General features: G+C 42.1%; 1 protein-coding gene across 2 annotated transcripts; it reads right to left on the bottom strand.

Moving 5' to 3' along the window:
• Nucleotides 1-10,078: 10,078 nt before the first annotated feature.
• On the bottom strand, nt 10,079-20,258 carry LOC114551464 (ELAV-like protein 1). 2 transcript variants are annotated; one of them, XM_028572509.1, is made up of 8 exons: nt 20,025-20,258; nt 18,902-18,951; nt 17,321-17,380; nt 16,814-17,033; nt 13,608-13,711; nt 13,008-13,161; nt 12,616-12,841; nt 10,079-11,051 (listed from the first exon to the last, which is right to left on the bottom strand). In XM_028572509.1, exons 2-8 carry the CDS (start codon nt 18,935-18,937, stop codon nt 10,730-10,732), a joined length of 1,122 nt encoding a protein of 373 aa, XP_028428310.1. In that variant the 5' UTR covers nt 18,938-18,951; nt 20,025-20,258; the 3' UTR covers nt 10,079-10,729. The 2 variants fall into 2 exon arrangements, with proteins under 2 accessions (XP_028428310.1, XP_028428311.1); XM_028572510.1 differs by having other exon boundaries at nt 16,865-17,033.
• Nucleotides 20,259-21,403: the final 1,145 nt, after the last annotated feature.

The raw sequence follows: 21,403 nt of genomic DNA, 5'->3' as shown, positions 1-21,403 counted from the left end.
CAGTTGCAAGCCTTTAATTAGAGTTCTGTAAAGCTTTTGATGGGACAGTTAGGTCCTAGAGATGTGGTGACAACAGCTGCGCAGAGGGGGCCCAATTAGATTTTTTTGTCATGGGGCCCAAAATTCCTGGCAGTACCCATGACACACACACACACAACTTCAAACTGCAGCATCAAATTTGCCAGTTGGGGGAATGCAGTCCATACTTTGATTTGATTATAAATCCTAAATATCAATACAAAGCTGGTTTCAATGTATTTTTAATGTTGCATTTGTGCTGATAATTTTACAGTATAAAAACTAATTTATACGTCCATCTCCAGTGCAAGAAATAAATACTAGGGATGCACCCATCCGACTTTTTCAGTCCCGATACCGATGCCAGGGCTTTGTGTATCTGTCGATACCCGATACCGATCCGATACCGTTGCTGAATTAATATTAAACTGTATGCCTTCCACCTTATACCTTCCTTCCACCATATGGAAGAATTAATAATAAACTGTATACCTTCCACTTCATACCTTCCTTCCACCATATGGAAGAATTAATAATAAACTGTATACCTTCCACTTCATACCTTCCTTCCACCATATGGAAGAATTAATAATAAACTGTATACCTTCCACTTCATACCTTCCTTCCACCATATGGAAGAGACTGAAGGCACCAGACCTTCCTAACTAAACATTACTTTCCTAACTTCCTAAAGACAAAATAAAATAGATGTAATGTATTGAATTCTTATTCATTTGTTATTTAAAAAAAAAACTGTATTCAAATCGAAAATAATGTAATCAAACTTCTTAAAATAAATTTAAATAAATAATAATGGGCCACCTTTATATAGGTTTATAATGGCATATTCTACTGTCAGGAGTACATAGAATATCTCAAAAACAAGTCAATGTCATCATGTTTACTAAGAGCTTTTATTACTAAAGGGTTTGGCTCCACGACATTATACAATAACTTTATATGAAGGAGAATCCATCAAACAGTTACAGAAGCTAAACTATTTGTATTGTGCAAACTGCAAAGTAGTAAAATAAACTCAAATCTAATGAATACACATACAAACAACTTTAACATTGTTTCCCTTTCAAAACTAAATAGTTGTAAGCTAGTTGTATAACCACTACCTAGGCCACAGGTAAGTTAGGTTGTTGTAGTGGGAGAGTGAACGGAGCTCCGCTGTCAGCCTCCTTCGCTGTTTGAATAATAATAATAATAATAATAATATACAGTATATATATATATATATAATGTTAGCAGGTTGGCGGACGTATTTCAGCGAGGCCAGACATCTTAAGTTATTTAAGATATATATATATATATATATATATATATATATATATATATATATATATATATATATATATATATATATATATATATATATATATATATATATATATATATATATATTTATTTATATAGTTTTAATCATTGCTCTGAACCCGTCTTTCTCAGCGGTCTGTAGCGGGACCGGAGGTGGATTGCGTTCATAATGTTGCTCCGCTGCATGCTTAAAGTGACAGGTCTAACGTAACGTTAGCACAGTAACGTTAGCACAGTAACGTTAGCACAGTAACGTTAGCACAGTAACGTTAGCACGGCCGAGTAACGTTAGAGCGACGGGCAGCAACAGTGGCTAAATTATGTCTGATTTGTTAGAAACAAAAAACTTGGGAACAACAGACGGCTCCTCTCTTGAGCACACGTAGTTCTGGTGTATCTCCGCTCGCTCTTCATCCTCTAGCTAACTCTCTTCATCCTCTAGCTAACTCTCTTCATCCTCTAGCTAACTCTCTCTTCATCCTCTAGCTAACTCTCTTCATCCTCTAGCTAACTCTCTTCATCCTCTAGCTAACTCTCTTCATCCTCTAGCTAACTCTCTTCATCCTCTAGCTAACTCTCTCTTCATCCTCTAGCTAACTCTCTTCATCCTCTAGCTAACTCTCTTCATCCTCTAGCTAACTCTCTTCATCCTCTAACTAACTTTCTTCATCCTCTAGCTAACTCTCTTCATCCTCTAGCTAACTCTCTTCATCCTCTAGCTAACTCTCTTCATCCTCTAGCTAACTCTCTTCATCCTCTAGCTAACTCTCTTCATCCTCTAGCTAACTCTCTCTTCATCCTCTAGCTAACTCTCTTCATCCTCTAGTTAACTCTCTTCATCCTCTAGCTAACTCTCTTCATCCTCTAGCTCTCTTCATCCTCTAGCTAACTCTCTTCATCCTCTAGCTAACTTTCTTCATCCTCTAGCTAACTCTCTTCATCCTCTAGCTAACTCTCTTCATCCTCTAGCTAACTCTCTTCATCCTCTAGCTAACTCTCTTCATCCTCTAGCTAACTCTCTTCATCCTCTAGCTAACTTTCTTCATCCTCTAGCTAACTCTCTTCATCCTCTAACTAACTTTCTTCATCCTCTAGCTAACTCTCTTCATCCTCTAGCTAACTTTCTTCATCCTCTAGCTAACTCTCTTCATCCTCTAGCTAACTTTCTTCATCCTCTAGCTAACTCTCTTCATCCTCTAGCTAACTTTCTTCATCCTCTAGCTAACTCTCTTCATCCTCTAGCTAACTTTCTTCATCCTCTAGCTAACTCTCTTCATCCTCTAGCTAACTCTCTTCATCCTCTAGCTAACTCTCTTCATCCTCTAGCTAACTCTCTTCATCCTCTAGCTAACTTTCTTCTTGGTTAACAACTTTCTACGCAGTTAACAGGGGTCCCAGTGCTGCGATGGAGTGAAAAAAAAAAAAACTGGATTGGCCCGTGGATCTGTTAATTTTTCCGATCCAGCTATTTTGTCAATATCGGGGCCGATACCCGATCCAAATATCGGATTGGTGCACCCCTAATAAATACAGCCATTGTACTGCTCTATCTATCTGTCTCTCTCTCTATCTTCACATAATATGTGATTGTAGTCTTTGAACAATTTCCAATTCTGACCACCAGAGGGCCCTCATCACCTATTTGCATTTCCTGGGAACATTGAGCATATACTGTATGCTGCAGCTTCTCAGGAAACCAAAGTGAGGGTCTTTATCAGAAACAGGGCTGTCTTTCTAACAAATTAACTAAAAGTAATGTGGATGTTTCCCAACAACGCTCTAATCAAGTTAAAGTAATGTTCCCTACACACACACACACACAGACCCACCTAACCTCATGGTCCAGAGACCCTCTGATCCAGACTAACGGGGCTTAATTTGAGCCGGAACACACCGGAACATGTTCCAGCACCTCAGACGTTGGATCTGGAACCTTTTTTATTGGATTCGGCCCCTCCTGTGTCACCAGGAAAAATTAATCTCCTAAATGAAAAAAATAAACTACTGTTTGTGTTGTGTTCAATGTTATTATCTGTCTTGTTAATCTTTATTAGGGCCCGAGCGCCGACAGCGGCGAAGGCCCTATTGAAACTGAAGGAATTATTATTTTTCTTTCTTTCTTTCTATTATTTTTCCGTCAAATGAATTGGCTTTTTGAGGGGCTTAACATATTCAAAAACTCACCAAATTTGGCGGCCGCATCAAGTCTGGTGAAAATTTACGTATTTTAAGGGTTTCGGGAATAGGCGCACAAAAATGTCTCGCTAGCGCCCCTAGAAAGTTAAGAAAATTGAGCCCCTGCAGTGCGTTTAACGTTAGACTCACGAAACTTGGTACACATATGTAACATGTCAAGATGTACAAAAAACTTCATTAGAGCCATACCCTAAACCCAACAGGAAGTCCGCCATCCCCCTATGCTTAAGCCCCGCCCTCTTTCATAAAATTTGAACTTTTTAAGGTATACCCTTGTGTGAGGTATCATTGAACTCAGCATAGACTTCTTTCTTCATTGGTGATGGTTTGACCCGCCCCCTATGCTTAAGCCCGGCCCCTTTCTTAAAATTTGAACCATTTAAGATAGACCCTTGTGTGAGGTATCATTGAACTCAGCAGAGACTTCCTTCTTCATTGGTGATGGTTTGACCCGCCCCCTATGCTTAAGCCACGCCCCTTTTCACAGCTAATGAACCGTATGACGTAGAGCAGGGGTCACCAACCTTTTTGAAACTGAGAGCTACTTTATGGGTATTGAGTCATACGAAGGGCTACCAGTTTGATGCACTCTTCTGAAACAACAAATTTGCTCAGTTTGCCTTTAGTTATACATTATTAATAATGATTAATAATACTCATCTATGTGAAGACACTGGTTCATGATTTCTCACAATAATTAAACAATGACAATAAGGTGGGAAACAGATATCGATATTCAGCACTTTAATCTCAGTAATTGTTACATTTTCAGATGATCACTTGCATCACTACATTTCATTGGAAAAATGTCCCATTTTCACTAGCCAGTGACAAACCCTTTTAACAAATCATTAACTATGTTGCACTGTTTCAAAACGTTATCAATTAGGTAATGTTAGAAAAATCAACTTACATATTTTAAAATACATTTTGTCACATTTTGAACTAATGACCAAATATGCAGCATTTTTAACAAAATTATAACTGTTACATGTCATGAACAAACTTAAATTGAACACAATTCTTCAATATTGTAATTCAACTTCGTCATGGCACTGCCATGTTGCCACTGACATCTGGTATCTGTTTCTTTGTTAGTGGGAAGACTGGCATTGCATGCTGTTCACCAGTGTATTGTAATCTGGTGTGTAACTTGACACTGCAACTGTGAGTGAGTCTTTCAGATGTGCATCAGTGAGGCGTGTTCTGTGTTTGTTCTTGATGAAGTTCATGTCAGAAAACGCTGATTCACAGAGATAGGTTGAACCAAACAGGCTAGCAACCTTTATAGCTGCTGTGCATACTCCACTGTACTTCTCTGTGTCAACAAGGCACCAAAAGTTTGGTGCAGCCTGGTAGGCTTTGAGGTGGAGGTCATTTTGCAGTGTTATGATTTCAATCTCCACCTGTCCAGCATCCAAGTTGAACGTTGCACTTAGTTGCTCAGCAAAGCATGTTGTGTCCACATTCATGAAAGGATTGGAAATGAACGACACACATGGCTCAAGCTGATGAAGGTCACAAAACCTATTCTCAAGCTCTTGCCCAAGTCTGTTTATGACTTCACAGTACTTTTCTGCAACTTTGTCAAATGTCTCAGATGCAGAAGCATTGTCTTTCAGCACCGACTGCACAGAGGGAAAGTGCAGCACCTTTTTTCTCTGTAAATCCACAGAGAAAATGTTCATCTTGGCTTTAAATGCATTTAAAGCACTTATCATATCAACAACAGTCTTACATTTGCCTTGCAGCTTGCAGTTCAAGTCGTTTAGTTTCCCAGTAATGTCCGTCAAAAATGCAAGGTCAAGTGTCCACTAGCAGTGAGACGTCTTCGCCTTTGGACTGCTTGAACTCTTTGATTTCACCCAAAAGTGACAAAAAACGAAGTAAAACTCGTCCTCTGCTGAGCCATCGGATTTCTGTGTGTAGCAGCAGGTCACCATATTCAGCTGACATCTCCTCCAACAGCACCTGGAAAATCCTGTGCTGTTTTGCTTTGGAGCGGATGTTGTTTATGATTTTGACAACAGGAGTCATCACATGCTCAAAGCCGATCACTTTTGCACATAACGCCTGCTGGTGAATGATGCAGTGGTAATGCAGAAATATTGGGAAGTCTGGGTCACTTTTACAGTGAGCGATGAAACCTGTATGTCGGCCGATCATAGCAGGAGCCCGTCTGTAGTCACCGCTACCAGCTTTTCCAATGGTACCTTTTTCTGCACGAAAAACTCCTTCACCGTGTTATAAATGTCAACTCCCCTCGTAGTTGTCTTTAAGGGCAGTAGTGTCAGGAGTTCTTCTCTTGTGGAGAAATCCTCAAACACCATCCGGATAAAAACTAACAGCTGCGCTGTACTGCTGCTGTCCACGGACTCGTCACACTGGATGCTAAACCAGCGGCACTTCGCCAGATCCCGGTCCAGCTGATCGGCCAAGTTACCAGACATAGCTGACACTCGCCTAACTATCGTAGAGGCACCCAGTTGGACGTCGGAGAGAGTGGAGATTAGATCGGTTCCATTTTTCTCGTCTTTAAGTACAGTGTTAGCAATTATCATCATTGCTTCTTTGACAACTTCTCCGTCTGAAAATGCCTTCTTCTTCTTGATCAGAAAATGTGTAGCTCTCAACGAGGCTTGGGTTACTTTTTTTTGTGACTTTTTTTCGCCGACCTCGTGAAAAAAGACTGTTGCTTACCCAAAGCTGCCTTTAGCTCACGGGCTTTTTCTGTCCGTAGTGCACTTCCCAGTGGGTAGTTAGCATGGTAGCTTTTGTGACACGTAGTGAAGTGTCTCTCCACATTGTGCCGCTTTGCCGTCGCCACAGTAGCCCCGCAAATGAGACACACGCAGGTTTCTTTCACAGAAGTAAAAAAGAATTCCTCCTTCCATTCGTTGTGAAAGTGATACGTTTTCTTCCTTTTTTCTGCCATGTTTTTGGGGCAAGAAACTGAATTCCGCTACCATCTTTGCTGCGCCCGCGAGCTTCCTCTCCACGAGCATTGGTTTTGTCACGCGCACAATACTGACCTTTGAACTACAGTAGGTCAGAGTTCACCTAAACTTATCTAAACTCATGTATAATGAACATATTTTTAAGATATTGTCATTTTTAAATATATATAAATGCAAGTGTGATTTAAAAAAAGAATAGCAACAGAATACAATACAATTAAATTTCAGACGCAGCTCACTAGTGAGTTGTGCTATTTTTAGAACAGGCATGCGGGCGACTCATGTGGTCCTTGGGGGCGACCTGGTGCCCGCGGGCACCGTGTTGGTGACCCCTGACGTAGAGTCTTGTGTGAGGTATCGTTGAACTCGGCGGGGAGTTCCCTTTTAATTGTTGACGATTCGCGGCATCTGGGCGCCGCGCAAATGCGCGGTTGCAAGGAGCGGCGTCCACCGGTAACCCCGACGCGCGCAGAGGCGCGAGGGCCCGTCCATCACTGCTTGCAGCTTTAATTAGGGCCCGAGCGCCGACAGCGGCGAAGGCCCTATTGAAACTGAAGGAATTATTATTTTTCTTTCTTTCTTTCTATTATTTTCCCGTCAAATGAATTGGCTTTTTGAGGGGCTTACCATATTCAAAAACTCACCAAATTTGGCGGCAGCATCAAGTCTGGTGAAAATTTACGTATTTTAAGGGTTTCGGGAATAGGCGCACAAAAATGTCTCGCTAGCGCCCCCTAGAAAGTTAATAAAATTGAGCCCCTGCAGTGCATTTAACGTAGACTCACGAAACTTGGTACACATATGTAACATGTCAAGATGTACAACAAACTTCATTAGAGCCATACCCTAAACCCAACAGGAAGTCCGCCATTTTTAATTAAATGTTCGAAATTAGTGTGATTTTGGCCATTTCCACATGTTGTACTTTAACGAACTCCTCCTAGAGATTTCATCCGATCAACTTCAAACTCGGTCTGTGCCATCTTAAGATGTTAAAGATGAAAAGTTGTTAAAAGAAAAACTTTTCGTCAGACGGTGTGGGCGTGGCGTGGCGGCCATTTTGAGTGTTTAGCGATGAACAAAGAAGTTATTGTAACTTGAGTGTACGTTGTCGTATCTGCCCGAAATTTCTCCCGATGGACAAGGGTCCAGGCCTGAGGACACCTACAGGCTAAAATTAACTTTTGGTCATAGCGCCCCCCGCTGGCAACAGGAAATCTAACTTATATGACAAACATCCGATTTACATGAAACTCAGAACGTGTGGTCTACGTGTGATACTGAGCCGCCCCCTATACTATGGCCACGCCCACTTACTCAGGCCACGCCCCCTTTCATAACATTTGAACCGTTTAAGGTAGAGTCTTGTGTGAGGTGTCATTGAACTCAGCAGAGACTTCGTTTTTAATTGGTCATGGTTTGACCCGCCCCCTAAGCTTTAGCCCCGCTCTCTTTCATAAAATTTGAACTTTTTAAGGTATACCCTTGTGTGAGGTATCATTGAACTCAGCATAGACTTCTTTCTTCATTGGTGATGGTTTGACCCGCCCCCTATGCTTAAGCCACGCCCCTTTTTATTACTAATGGCCCAATTGATGTAAACACTTGTGTGAGGTGTCATTGAACTCAGCAGAGACTTCCTTCTTCATCGGTTATGGTTTGGCCCGCCCCCTATGTTGAAGCCTCGCCCTTTTGAATAAATGCTGACCCATCTAAGGTAGAGTCTTGTGTGAGGTATCAATGAACTCAGCACAGACTTCCTTTTTAATTGGTGATGGTTTGACCCGCCCCCTACGCTTTTGCCACGCCCCTTTTCACAGCTAATGAACTGTATGACGTAGAGTCTTGTGTGAGCTATCGTTCCCTTTTAATTGTTGACGATTCGCGGCGTCTGAGTGCCGCGCGGTCGAAAGGAGTGGCGTCCGCCGGTAACCCCGACACGCGCAGAGGCGCGAGGGCCCGTCTATCGCTGCTCGCAGCTTTAATTCCCCATTGAAGTTCCACAAAAATCTTGTCCTTGCATTTTCGATGCGTTTTGAGATGAATTTTCAAGGTAAGATGGAGTGGGGAGGGAGGGAGGAGAGAGGGACGGAGAGAGGGGAGAGAGGGAGGGGAGACGGAGGGGGGAGTGAAGACACTTCAACAGCGCTGCGCTTCTAGTGAGCCCAGCATCGCTGGTGCTGCTTGAGATTGCTGTTAGAGCCTCGTTTACCTCGGGGGAGGTCAGAAAGACAAAGTTTGCTTTACTTGTTCTAATACGCTGGCCGGTCAGATCCCAAACAAGCAAAAAAATGTTTCTGCCGATCAAGAATGTGGAGACCACGGTGGGTTTTTTGGTTAATTTAATAATCCGATGGATAATTGCTGCTTGTGAAAACGATTGTTGCAGTGTATTATTTTTTTTTTTACATTTCGCACCGATGCAGTGTGTGTTCTGAAATAGAAATAAGCATTGTTCTGATGTACACACAGCGTTGTTTAGGTGTTTATCGTCAGAGAAGCTACGTAGGCAGGGTCAGTCTTTAATCGCCGGATCACCCCGCCCTCTGCGCTCCGGGACCTGCCACTTTACAAATTAAGCACTGTAGACTACCTCATGGTCCAGAGACCCTCTGACCCAGACTACCTCATGGTCCAGAGACCCACTGATCCAGACTACCTCATGGTCCAGAGACCCACTGACCCAGACTACCTCATGGTCCAGAGACCCACTCATCCAGACTACCTCATGGTCCAGAGACCCACTGACCCAGACTACCTCATGGTCCAGAGACCCACTCACCCAGACTACCTCATGGTCCAGAGACCCTCTGACCCAGACTACCTCATGGTCCAGAGACCCACTGCCCAAACTACCTCATGGTCCAGAGACCCTCTGACCCAGACTACCTCATGGTCCAGAGACCCTCTGACCCAGACTACCTCATGGTCCAGAGACCCACTGATCCAGACTACCTCATGGTCCAGAGACCCACTCACCCAGACTACCTCATGGTCCAGAGACCCTCTGACCCAGACTGCCTCATGGTCCCAGACTACCTCATGGTCCAGAGACACACTGACCCAGACTACCTCATGGTCCCAGACTACCTCATGGTCCAGAGACACACTGACCCAGACTACCTCATGGTCCAGAGACCCACTGCCCAGACTGCCTCATGGTCCAGAGACACACTGACCCAGACTACCTCATGGTCCAGAGACACACTGACCCAGACTACCTCATGGTCCCAGACTACCTCATGGTCCAGAGACACACTGACCCAGACTACCTCATGGTCCCAGACTACCTCATGGTCCAGAGACACACTGCCCAGACTACCTCATGGTCCAGAGACACACTGATCCAGAATACCTCATGGTCTCCGTCCCAACAGTTTATCATCATGATGCCCAATGTCTGGTTTGTCTTTGTTTACTACCTCAACACATATTTAGAAACCAAATTATTACACCTGTCTGTTTGTGGTCTCTGCGGTTCGGTTACTGTATGAAAAAGAAAATGTAAATATAATTGTTTGTATGAACCAGTGGGACAATGTTGACCTGCAATAAACGTTTAAAAGGACAACCAAACTTACACGTATCTTTAAGGGGGAAAAGTTTAATGTTCATTGTAAATATTTCCCAGTAAACTTTAAAAGACGTCAGAAAAACATGCAGTAAAAATACATCACAGGAAAGTTTACATAAGCAGATTTATTATTGAATGAACAGTCCAACATCACAATGGAGCTGCAACTCAAAAACAGATTACAAATGAAAAACCAGAGAAGAACTACATATGAATGGTTTAGTCCGCCAGAAGACTTTTAGTAAAAGCAGGAAATAAAATCTGTTTCTGCAGAAACTCTCCGACAGACTTCTGTAGAAATGTTAAAAAGAAAAAGTTTAGAACAAACTGAGTTGAGATGATAGTTGGACATCGTTAGATAAAGAGTAATCATATTTAATATTCTGTAATGTCTGTTGAACGTGATGAAGTATTTCTATACATTAAAACAAGAAAATAACTGACCGGCTGATTCTCTCTCTCTCTCTCTCTCTCAAACTTCACAATATTCAGAAGAACTTTACCGCAACAATGATGTCATACAGCCGAACACAAACGGGGCATGCTGGGAGAAAATATTTATCTATTATATCGACAAAACTGATGAAAACTGAAAAAAAAAAGAAAATCTATCGGACTCTGTCGTTTCTTCTTATCCACCCCCTTCCCCCCTCTCTTCTCTCTACTTGTGTCCCTTGCTGGTTTTGAAGGACACCTGCAGAACTTTGTCCCCCAGCCGGTACCCGTTGAGGCTGTGGATCGCCATGGCGGCCTCCTCGTAGTTCGTCATGGTAACGAAGCCGAAGCCTTTGCACTTGTTGGTGTTGAAGTCTCGGATGACCTTGACGTTGACCACGGCGCCAAAGGGGCCGAACATCTGCCAGAGGATGGCCTCGTCTGCGTCCTGGCCCAGGTTATAGATGAAGATGCACCAACCGGCCGACGCGCTGCCAGAGACTCCGCCCCCGCCGCCGCCCATGTGGTCCACGCTCATCGGAGAAAACCTGAACACAGGAAGTACGGGTCAGGAAGTACGGGTCACGACGTACGGGACAGGACGTACGGGACAGGACGTACGGGACTGACCTATGTCCCGCTGTAACAGACTAAACTACATTTATTAGTAATAACTAAACACTGCAGGTTCATTATTATTATTATTATTATTAATAACTAAACACTGCAGGTTCATTATTATTATTATTATTATTATTATTAATAACTAAACACTGCAGGTTCATTATTATTATTAACTAAACACTGCAGTTTCATTATTATTAATAACGACGCTTACTCCACGAGACGAGACACATCATGAGATTGGGTTCACGAGAACGTGACAAGATTTCTCGTCGAGGTGAAAAGTTGTCTCGTGAGGAGATGTGATGTCAGCGTGAAATTACTATTGAAGATCCCCCTGCCACTTTTAAATCATTTGTGTGGCAACATTTTGGTTTTCCCGCGGAAATAATAGACGGCGAAAGAGTGACAGACAAGACGAACACAATATGTAAACATTGTAAGAAAAAAATGCTGTATACCGCGGCTAACACTTACAGCACCACCACAGCTCTCTACTACTGCACCCGACTCGCGGGTGCAGTAGTTAGTAGTAGTTAGTTAGTTAGTTAGTTAGTAGTAGTTAGGCATTTTTTTCTTACAATGTTTACATATTGTGTTCGTCTTGTCTGTCACTCTTTCGGCGTCTATTATTTCCGCGGGAAAACCAAAATGTTGCCACACAAATGATTTAAAAGTGGCAGGGGGATCTTCAATAGTAACTCCACGCTCCATCACGCTGACATCACATCGCCTCACGAGACAACTTTTCACCTCGACGAGAAATCTCATCACGTTTTAATCTCGCGAGATCTCGTACAACGAGATCTCGTCACACCCCTACTAAACACTGCAGGTTAATTATTATTAATAACTAAACACTGCAGGTTCATTATTATTAATAACTAAACACTGCAGGTTCATTATTATTAATAACTAAAAACTGCAGGTTCATTATTATTAATAACTAAACACTGCAGGTTAATTATTATTAATAACTAAACACTGCAGGTTCATTATTATTAATAACTAAAAACTGCAGGTTCATTATTATTAATAACTAAACACTGCAGGTTAATTATTATTAATAACTAAACACTGCAGGTTCATTATTATTAATAACTAAACACTGCAGGTTAATTATTATTAATAACTAAACACTGCAGGTTCATTATTATTAATAACTAAACACTGCAGGTTCATTATTATTAATAACTAAACACTGCAGGTTAATTATTATTAATAACTAAACACTGCAGGTTCATTATTATTAATAACTAAACACTGCAGGTTCATTATTATTAATAACTAAACACTGCAGGTTCATTATTATTAATAACTAAACACTGCAGGTTCATTATTATTAATAACTAAACACTGCAGGTTCATTATTAGTAATAACTAAACACCACAGGTTCATTAGTAATAAGCACTAAACACTGCATGTTGATTAATAATAACTGAACGCTGCAGAAACAGAGACTGTTATATTATATCACTCCCTCTCACCTGAACCTCTGCGCCTGGTGGTGGACGGGGCCTCCAAAGCGACGTGATTGGCCGTGGTACATCTGTGACATCATCTGGGAGTTTCGGGCCTGATTGGGGTTGGCAGCAAACTTGACTGTGATTGGCTCAGAGCAACCGGGGGGCGTGTGCCCGTTCAGGTGTTTGACGGCGTCTTCGGCCTCCGACCTCTTGTCGAAACGGATGAAGGCCACGCCCCTGGACAGACCTGTCGGCCAATCAGAGCACAGGTGAGCAGGGCAGTAACACCGCATGGGGTTAGGGTTAAAGGGGTTTAAAGAAGGGGGTTAAAGAGCGTATCAGTGCTGTGATTGGTCAGTTAGAGGCCTGGCATTGTGTGTAAAGCTGTCTGAGGGCTGTGATTGGTCAGTTACCTGAGGCCTGGTCCACCAGCACTCTGGAGTTGATGATGTGTCCGAAGCGAGTGAACATGTCCTCCAGGTCGGGCTGACTCAGCGTGCGCGGCAGCCCGCTGATGTAAAGGTTAGCATCTTTAATCGTGTCCGAACTCGGCCGCGCGAAGGAAACCTGACAACAGGAAACAGGAAGAGGATCATTCTCTCGCCTTCACACACACACAACTCAGACACGAAGAATCAACACTCAACAAAATAAAACAGTTACAGCCAGTTTTTAAAGAAAATCATTTTAAATATATGTCTAAAATATTCAATGAATAAAAATAAAAAAACATTTATCCAGATTTCTCCCAAATAAAATATAAACAAAAAGACAAAAATAAAAGCATCCAAAAAAGGCTCAGATCATTTGGCACTTTTGTTAAAATAAAAGCATAAATTTATGAAAAGAAAAGCTCGGCACTTAGTCTCACTGAACTGAATAAAACCACAGATTCAGAGCGAACACGTGTCGATTTATAACAAACATGACATCAGAGAAATACCTTGGTGGCGTCTGCTGGGACACAAACATCTATCAGACAGGAAAGGCAGAGAGCAGCTGTTGCACATTACCTTGATAGTTTTAGACTGTAGCCTCAGGCCATTGAGGGTACTGATAGCCCTCTCTGCATCACTAGGGTTAACAAAGTTAACAAAGCCGTAACCTAAACTGTGGCCTAGAGAAACACAAAGGAAAACAACAAAATAAAAGAAGAAAACTGTGTGTTACAGCCGCCACACATAAACAAAACTCTCCATAACATCACATTATTCTGAACAGACCCAGAGAACACACCACCACTTCCTTTCTTCGGTTATAGTCAGAGTGAGACTTTGTGTACAGTCAGAGTGAGTCTTTGTATATAGTCAGAGTGAGTCTTTGTATATAGTCAGAGTGAGTCTTTGTATATAGTCAGACTGAGACTTTGTATATAGTCAGACTGAGACTTTGTATATAGTCAGACTGAGTCTTTGTATATAGTCAGAGTGAGTCTTTGTATATAGTCAGAGTGAGTCTTTGTATATAGTCAGACTGAGACTTTGTATATAGTCAGAGTGAGTCTTTGTATATAGTCAGAGTGAGTCTTTGTATATAGTCAGAGTGAGTCTTTGTATATAGTCAGAGTGAGACTTTGTATATAGTCAGAGTGAGACTTTGTATATAGTCAGAAAGTGAGACTTTGTATATAGTCAGAGTGAGACTTTGTATATAGTCAGAGTGAGTCTTTGTATATAGTCAGAGAGTGAGACTTTGTATATAGTCAGAGTGAGTCTTTGTATATAGTCAGAGTGAGTCTTTGTATATAGTCAGAGAGTGAGACTTTGTATATAGTCAGAGTGAGTCTTTGTATATAGTCAGAGTGAGTCTTTGTATATAGTCAGAGTGAGACTTTGTATATAGTCAGAGTGAGTCTTATAATAGGGTCTATATAATAGGGATGGGCATCGAGAAACGATTCCTACTTGGAATCGTTTCAAAAATTACGATTCCATCCAATAGTTTCTTTATTGGAATCATTTGGAGGATTTGGTTTCTGAAAGGGGAAAATAACAGACCAAGTTTAGGGTCTGAAGGGTGAAGCTAACGCAGAAGCTCCTTAAAGGTCCCATGGCATGAACATTTCACTCTGAGGTTTTTTTAACATTAATATGCGTTCCCCCAGCCTGCCTATGGCCCCCCCCAGTGGCTAGAAATGGTGATAGGTGTAAACCGAGCCCTGGGTATCCTGCTCTGCCTTTGAGAAAATGAAAGCTCAGATGGACCAATCAGGAATCTTCTCCTTATGAGGTCATAAGGGGAAAGGTTACCTCCCCTTTCTCTTTTTTGCCCACCCAGAGAATTTGGCCCACGATATATGAGAGAGAGAGAGAGAGAGAGAGAGAGAGAGAGAGAGAGAGAGAGAGAGAGAGAGAGAGATCATGGCTTTCAAACAAGCAAAGTGGCAGTTGGTCAAGGCCACACCCTCACCCTCCACCAAAGACTACAAACAGGAGCTCTCACTCTGAGGAAACGTTCAGAGCAGAAAGTGGAGTCGGCTGTTTTCTCGATTTGTTCAGAACAAGAAATTCAAACATCGTTATTAAAGATTTACAGACATTTCCAAAACCTGGAAAATAAAATAAAACATCAGTTCAAACATCTGGACATCATTAGATTCAGTTCAAAACTTAAAACCAATCTTCATCTGGGCCGGGCCATACGGGGAACACTTTCTGACTAATAGTTTATAAAATACACCTTTCTTCATCTACTGATAAACAGCTGAGGGATTATTAGGGTTACTTTCCATCTGCTACGTAATATAAGGGTTATAGTTGTGTGTGTAGCATGGACAGGTATGTATATACATATATAAATATAGATACATATAATCTCAATATGGCCCGTCCAGATGTTAATACCTGAAGTCAGTAAACCTGATATATGAAAATAAATAAAAAATGTTACAACAGTGCAGAAAAGAAAAGTATTCAGATAAAGTTCAGACAAAAACAGAGTTGTCTTTTAAAAAACACCAGAGATTAAAAACACATTTAAATATAAAATCAAAAACATCTGTGGATAAAAACATTTAAAAAGACAAAAGTTGAGAAATAAAAACAGCTGCTGGGAGAAAAACACACAGGAAATACTACACACAGTTCAACTAGTACAGCTACTGGAAGTAGAACTGCTAACACCAAGTATTACAGCTGTCAACATTACCCAAAATAACATCTGAAGCAATGATAAAAAGGAGGATGGAACCAAGACATCTAAAGGGGTGGAGTCAACATGCCCAACAACCAATCAGATCAGCTCTATCAGTCTGTGTGTGTGTCAGTCTCTGTGTGTGTCTGTGTGTGCGCGTCTGTAGGAAACAGCGTGTAGATTGCTGTGTGTGTGAAACTGAGCGTTTAGATGACCGTATGTGTCTCTGCGTGTGTGTGTGTGTCTCTGCGTGTGTGTGTGTGTGTCTCTGCGTGTGTATGTGTCTCTGCGTGTGTGTGTGTGTCTCTGCGTGTGTGTGTGTGTGTCTCGTGTGTGTGTGTCTCTGCGTGTGTGTGTGTGTCTCTGCGTGTGTGTGTCTCTGCGTGTCTCTGCGTGTGTGTGTGTCTCTGCGTGTGTGTGTGTGTCTCTGCGTGTGTGTGTGTGTGTAGGAAACAGCGTTTAGAAGGCTGTGTGTGTGACGTCTGATTGTGCTGAGTCGCTGAGCGTTTAGATGACTATGTGTCTCTGTGTGTGTGTCTCGTGTGTGTGTGTGTGTGTGTGTGTGTGTGTGTGTGTGTCTCTGCGTGTGTGTGTAGGAAACAGCGTTTAGAAGGCTGTGTGTGTGACGTCTGATTGTGCTGAGTCGCTGAGCGTTTAGCGAGCAGCGAAGAGAAAGGCTGACGCAGACGGACGCAGTTATGCTGCTTCATCACTTTCATTTTCAAATGTCTTAACGTTTATCTGAATTCAGACTATTGGTTGACAGCCGGACTCTGAAGTCAGTATTACTTCCAGTATCAGAACTTCTGGTGATACTATACTTCTGGAGTACTAACTAGCCCGTTAGCATTAGCACTGAGCAGAGAAATATACTGTAATCCTACTGCGTCTGTCTCTGTTCAGTAGTACTGCAGTATCTTCTGAGTGTCCGTTCACACCGTTGTTCTGCTGAGATGCAGCTCTAGTGGAACTACTTCCCTTCTTATATTATATTTCTGACTGGAGGAACTTGAGTATGCTCCCAGCTGGGGGTATATTCCTGCTACCTTCAGGGACAAATAAAGGTGTAGTACGCTCCGTGTCTTACCGCAGTCGTACTCTGATGTCTGGTGCTCTGCAGAACTTCGGGAGGAGTTACCTGCCACTTTGTCCCGGATCAGTTTGGCCGACTCCACGTCCCCCACGCTGCTGAACAGACTGCGCAGCTCGTCCTGACTCATGCTCTGGGGCAGGTAGTTCACGATCAGGTTGGTCCTGGCATCCTCATCCTCCATCATCTGCTCGCTGTAGCCGTTATCATACAGCTCCTAAAACACACACACACACATTATTACATCATCTGCTCGCTGTAGCCGTTATCATACAGCTCCTAAAACACACACACACAGCTTATTAAAACATCTGCACACACATTCATTAGCTCCTAAAATCTGCACATTATTACATCATCTGCTCGCTGTAGCCGTTATCATACAGCTCCTAAAACACACACACACACACACACACACACACACACACACACACACACACACACGTTATTACATCAAACACAGTCTAGAACTTGATTGGTAGTAAAAAGTGAAATATTAAATACCTTTCCAGCGGCTCCTTTACAGTCTCTGACATCACTCTGAGACGTCTGAACCTCACACACCTGAAACACACACACACACACACACACACACGTGTTACACACAATATGGTACACACAGGTGGGGGGGGTTTGTACAGGTACAGAGTTAGGCCGGTTACACACTGGCTACGTGGCCTTTCTGTTGCGTGGTGTTTTCTACGTCTTTCCCCACCAGAAAGGTGTCTGACCTGCTGCTAGCCTTGTCTGGACACATGGATGTTTCCCATAAATATATTCTGATCTGATTACAGCAAAGACAACGTCGGCAGTTTTGACGGCAGAATAGGCTCCAGAATATTTCCATTTTTTTTTTATGACATTTATGTCCAAACCTCGAGACGTTCAAACATCAACATGTCATTGTCACCAACCGACTGTAGATGATCTGGTGCTGATTTTAATCAACAGACTGTAGATGATCTGGTGCTGATTTTAATCAACAGACTGTAGATGATCTGGTGCTGATTTTAATCAACAGACTGTAGATGATCTGTTGCTGATTTTAATCAACAGACTGTAGATGATCTGTTGCTGATTTTAATCAACAGACTGTAGATGATCTGGTGCTGATTTTAATCAACAGACTGTAGATGATCTGTTGCTGATTTTAATCACCAACAGACTGTAGATGATCTGGTGCTGATTTTAATCACCAACAGACTGTAGATGATCTGGTGCTGATTTTAATCAACAGACTGTAGATGATCTGATGCTGATTTTAATCACCAGACTGGAGATGATCTGGTGCTGATTTTAATCACCAGACTGGAGATGATCTGTAATCTGAACAGATTTAGTCTCTCTGACTTCTAAATGTAACTATCAGCCTCACAACAGGTGTTCTGTTCAGAATTTAACCCCTTGACGCCTGAATTTATTCACAATTATATAAACAAAATATTATGTGTGTTTCTGGCTCCAAGCTGATGCTAAATTAAGTTGAGATTGTTAATTTGTCTATAGCATATGGAATAGATATAAATTTAGGTATGATGCAAATTACCGACAACAGGCATTATGGTAAAATATGGTAAGGGTTAGGTTTAATTTCGCTTCCGTGAACCGGATGTATTTCCCACTCCGACCGGTCCTACGAGAAACCAGTGCATGCAAAAGGTTCCTAGCTATGTATCGCATGTAAACAAACCGGCATTGTGGGGAATACACACGCTATCTCGCCTACAGTCGGAATGGAAGGGGTTTGATGCAGATTAGCTACAGTCGGCGTTAAGGGGTTAAATCAGACTAATCACAGTAAAATCCCTCTGATTCAAAATCAAAAAGTTTATATAAAACGTCATCATGCTGAATCAATTCTGAACCAATCAGCTGAGAGGCCTGCGTTTCCCAGCATGCCCCTGGGTCCGCCTGGGTCTTGTAGTCGGTGGAGAGCAACTGGGCTGCCTGGGTCTCAAACCTGCGGCCGCCTTGATCTTGTGAGGTTATCGTTGCCCACGTGTGCATAACGTCAGAGCAAGTCAGGATCACAATCTACCCAGCATTCACCTGGCTCATCTCCAACGAGCCTATTGTCTGACTCACCTTCAGGTAGCGGATGTGTCCTCGTCTCAGTGCCATGGCAACAGTATCGTCTGTGGGGGGGGAGGAGACGTTAGCAATGTATATAATACAGCAGAAGAAAAGAATCATCTTTGTTAGCAATGTATATAATACAGCAGAAGAAAAGAATCATCTTTGTTATCATAAAACAGAATCAGATGTTAGTTAATCAGAGGCAGCTCTCAGCTCAAACAGCTGAAGAAGAAAAGAAAATAAGAAACGTACACAGGCAGAAAATGTAGATATGTCTGTGTGTGTGTGTCTATATATCTGTGTGTGTTTTCTCTATTTATTTGTGTGTGTATATATATCTGTGTGTGTGTCTATATATCTGTGTCTGTGTCTATATATCTGTGTGTGTGTCTGTGTGTCTATATATCTATGGTGTGTTTATATATCTGTGTGTGTCTATATATTTGTGGGTGGTGATGGCGCAGTAGATATGACACGTGCCTTTGGTGTGGGAGCTCTGGGTTTGATTACCACTGCAATACATCAACCTATGTGTCCCTGAGCAAGGCACTTAACCCCTAGTTGCTCCAGAGGTGTGTTACCTCCGATAATATATATAGAGCAACTGTAAGTCGCTTTGGATAAAAGTGTCAGCTAAATGACATGTAACGTATATCTATATACCCGTGTGTGTGTGTGTGTGTGTGTGTGTCCTCTCTGGACATTTCCCGCGGATCGGACACTGAGACCGGGACTGATCCGGACAAGCCGGGTCCTGGGGCCTGCTGACCCACTAAACGCTGGTTTGAATTAAAAACGATGAAAAATGTGACGACGCAAAGCTAACTACCAGCTAAATATAGAGCTAACTACCAGATAAATATAGCCACATGTTAGCCATACAGCGTTAGCAGCGCGGCTAATGGCGCTAACAGCGGGAGCTAACCTTGCTAACAGACATTTTGTGTGAGGCTAACAACGCGAGCTAACCTTGCTAACATACATCGTGTGTGAGGCTAACCTTGCTAACATACATCGTGTGTGAGGCTAACCTTGCTAACATACATCGTGTGTGAGGCTAACGGCGGGAGCTAACGCTGCTAACAGAACAAAAAGCGGGAGCTAACGCTGCTAACTAACATTTTGTTCTTACCTGTAACTGTGATGATCTGATGTGAAGATATCGGGGACTTGGTGCCGATAATGAGCCAACAAACCTCGTTAATAGCGGGAGATTAACTGCTGCGTGTTAGCTGCTCTCCGCTCCACACAAAGGAAACAAACTCACGGCCCGCTGAGGGAAGTATCGCGAGACCACATCATCTTCTTCTTTTTCTTCTTTCAATTTCTGGCAGACTAGATGCCTTACGGCACATTGCTGCCTCCCACAGGGCAAAATAGCTCCCCTTTTAGTACCCTGTTTCCATAGGAATAATCCGGTTCGCTTTAATGGTCCCAGGCTGGTTTCTGCAGGATCCAGATGTTTAACTGTCTGTTGTTGTTTACATGTTCCACATAGCCCATCTTCATGCTTCCCATGCCAATCCACAAGGCCCCAGCCTCAGCCTAGTCATCCTAACAGTCTGTCAGCCTTTCCTGGATGCTGTAATGATGCTGTCCTTCTTCTCCCTCTGCCACACCCCTGCCACACAGCCCGGATGCTTTTACTAATAACTGACCTACATTCAGTTGACCCCAAATTCACTCTCAAGTCAGCCTCCCTTTTTAATGCCCCGTCAGCAAGCTCATTCCCCTCTATCCCCACATGGGCTGGCACCCACAGGACCCCCACTGACTCTCCCTGCTCCATCTTAATATTAAAAGCTCTACCATAAGATCAGACCTGGGTTAGGGCTCCAAACTTCCCTCTGTGTCATGTAAAATGATAAGAGTCTGAGCACATCACTGATTTCACCTGCTCTACCCACTGCAGAGCCCATATAATATAATATATTATATTATGTTATATTATGTTATATTATATTATATTATATTATGTTATATTATGTTATGTTATGTTATGTTATGTTATATTATATTATATTACATTATGTTATATTATATTATGTTATATTATGTTATGTTATATTATATTATGTTATATTATGTTATGTTATGTTATATTATGTTATGTTATGTTATGTTATATTATGTTATGTTATGTTATATTATATTACATTATGTTATATTATGTTATATTATGTTATATTATATTATATTATATTATGTTATATTATATTAAAATAGGGTTAGGGTTAGGCCTATGTATATACATAGGCCTATGTATAAAACAACACATTATCCGTGTCTTTTTCCCTTGGTTGTCCTGCAGATAACACAAACACACACCTGTCCATGTGCTGTTTGGATGCTAAGAAAACAGCAGAAAATCTTCTGTTATTGTGGTCTCCATGTTTTCACACACCTGATGCTCTCGGCTACGGCCAACCGTTGGTGGCAGTCATGCAAAAAGTTGTTATGCCAAACGGCAAAATAACAGGAGAAGAAGAACACTCATCCCGACCATGGGAA

This window comes from Perca flavescens, unplaced genomic scaffold (genome assembly GCF_004354835.1).
Source record: "Perca flavescens isolate YP-PL-M2 unplaced genomic scaffold, PFLA_1.0 EPR50_1.1_unplaced_scaf_1, whole genome shotgun sequence".
NCBI lineage: Eukaryota > Metazoa > Chordata > Actinopteri > Perciformes > Percidae > Perca > Perca flavescens.
Note: the sequence above shows the minus strand (reverse complement) of the source record. Positions and strands in the feature narration are given on the sequence as shown.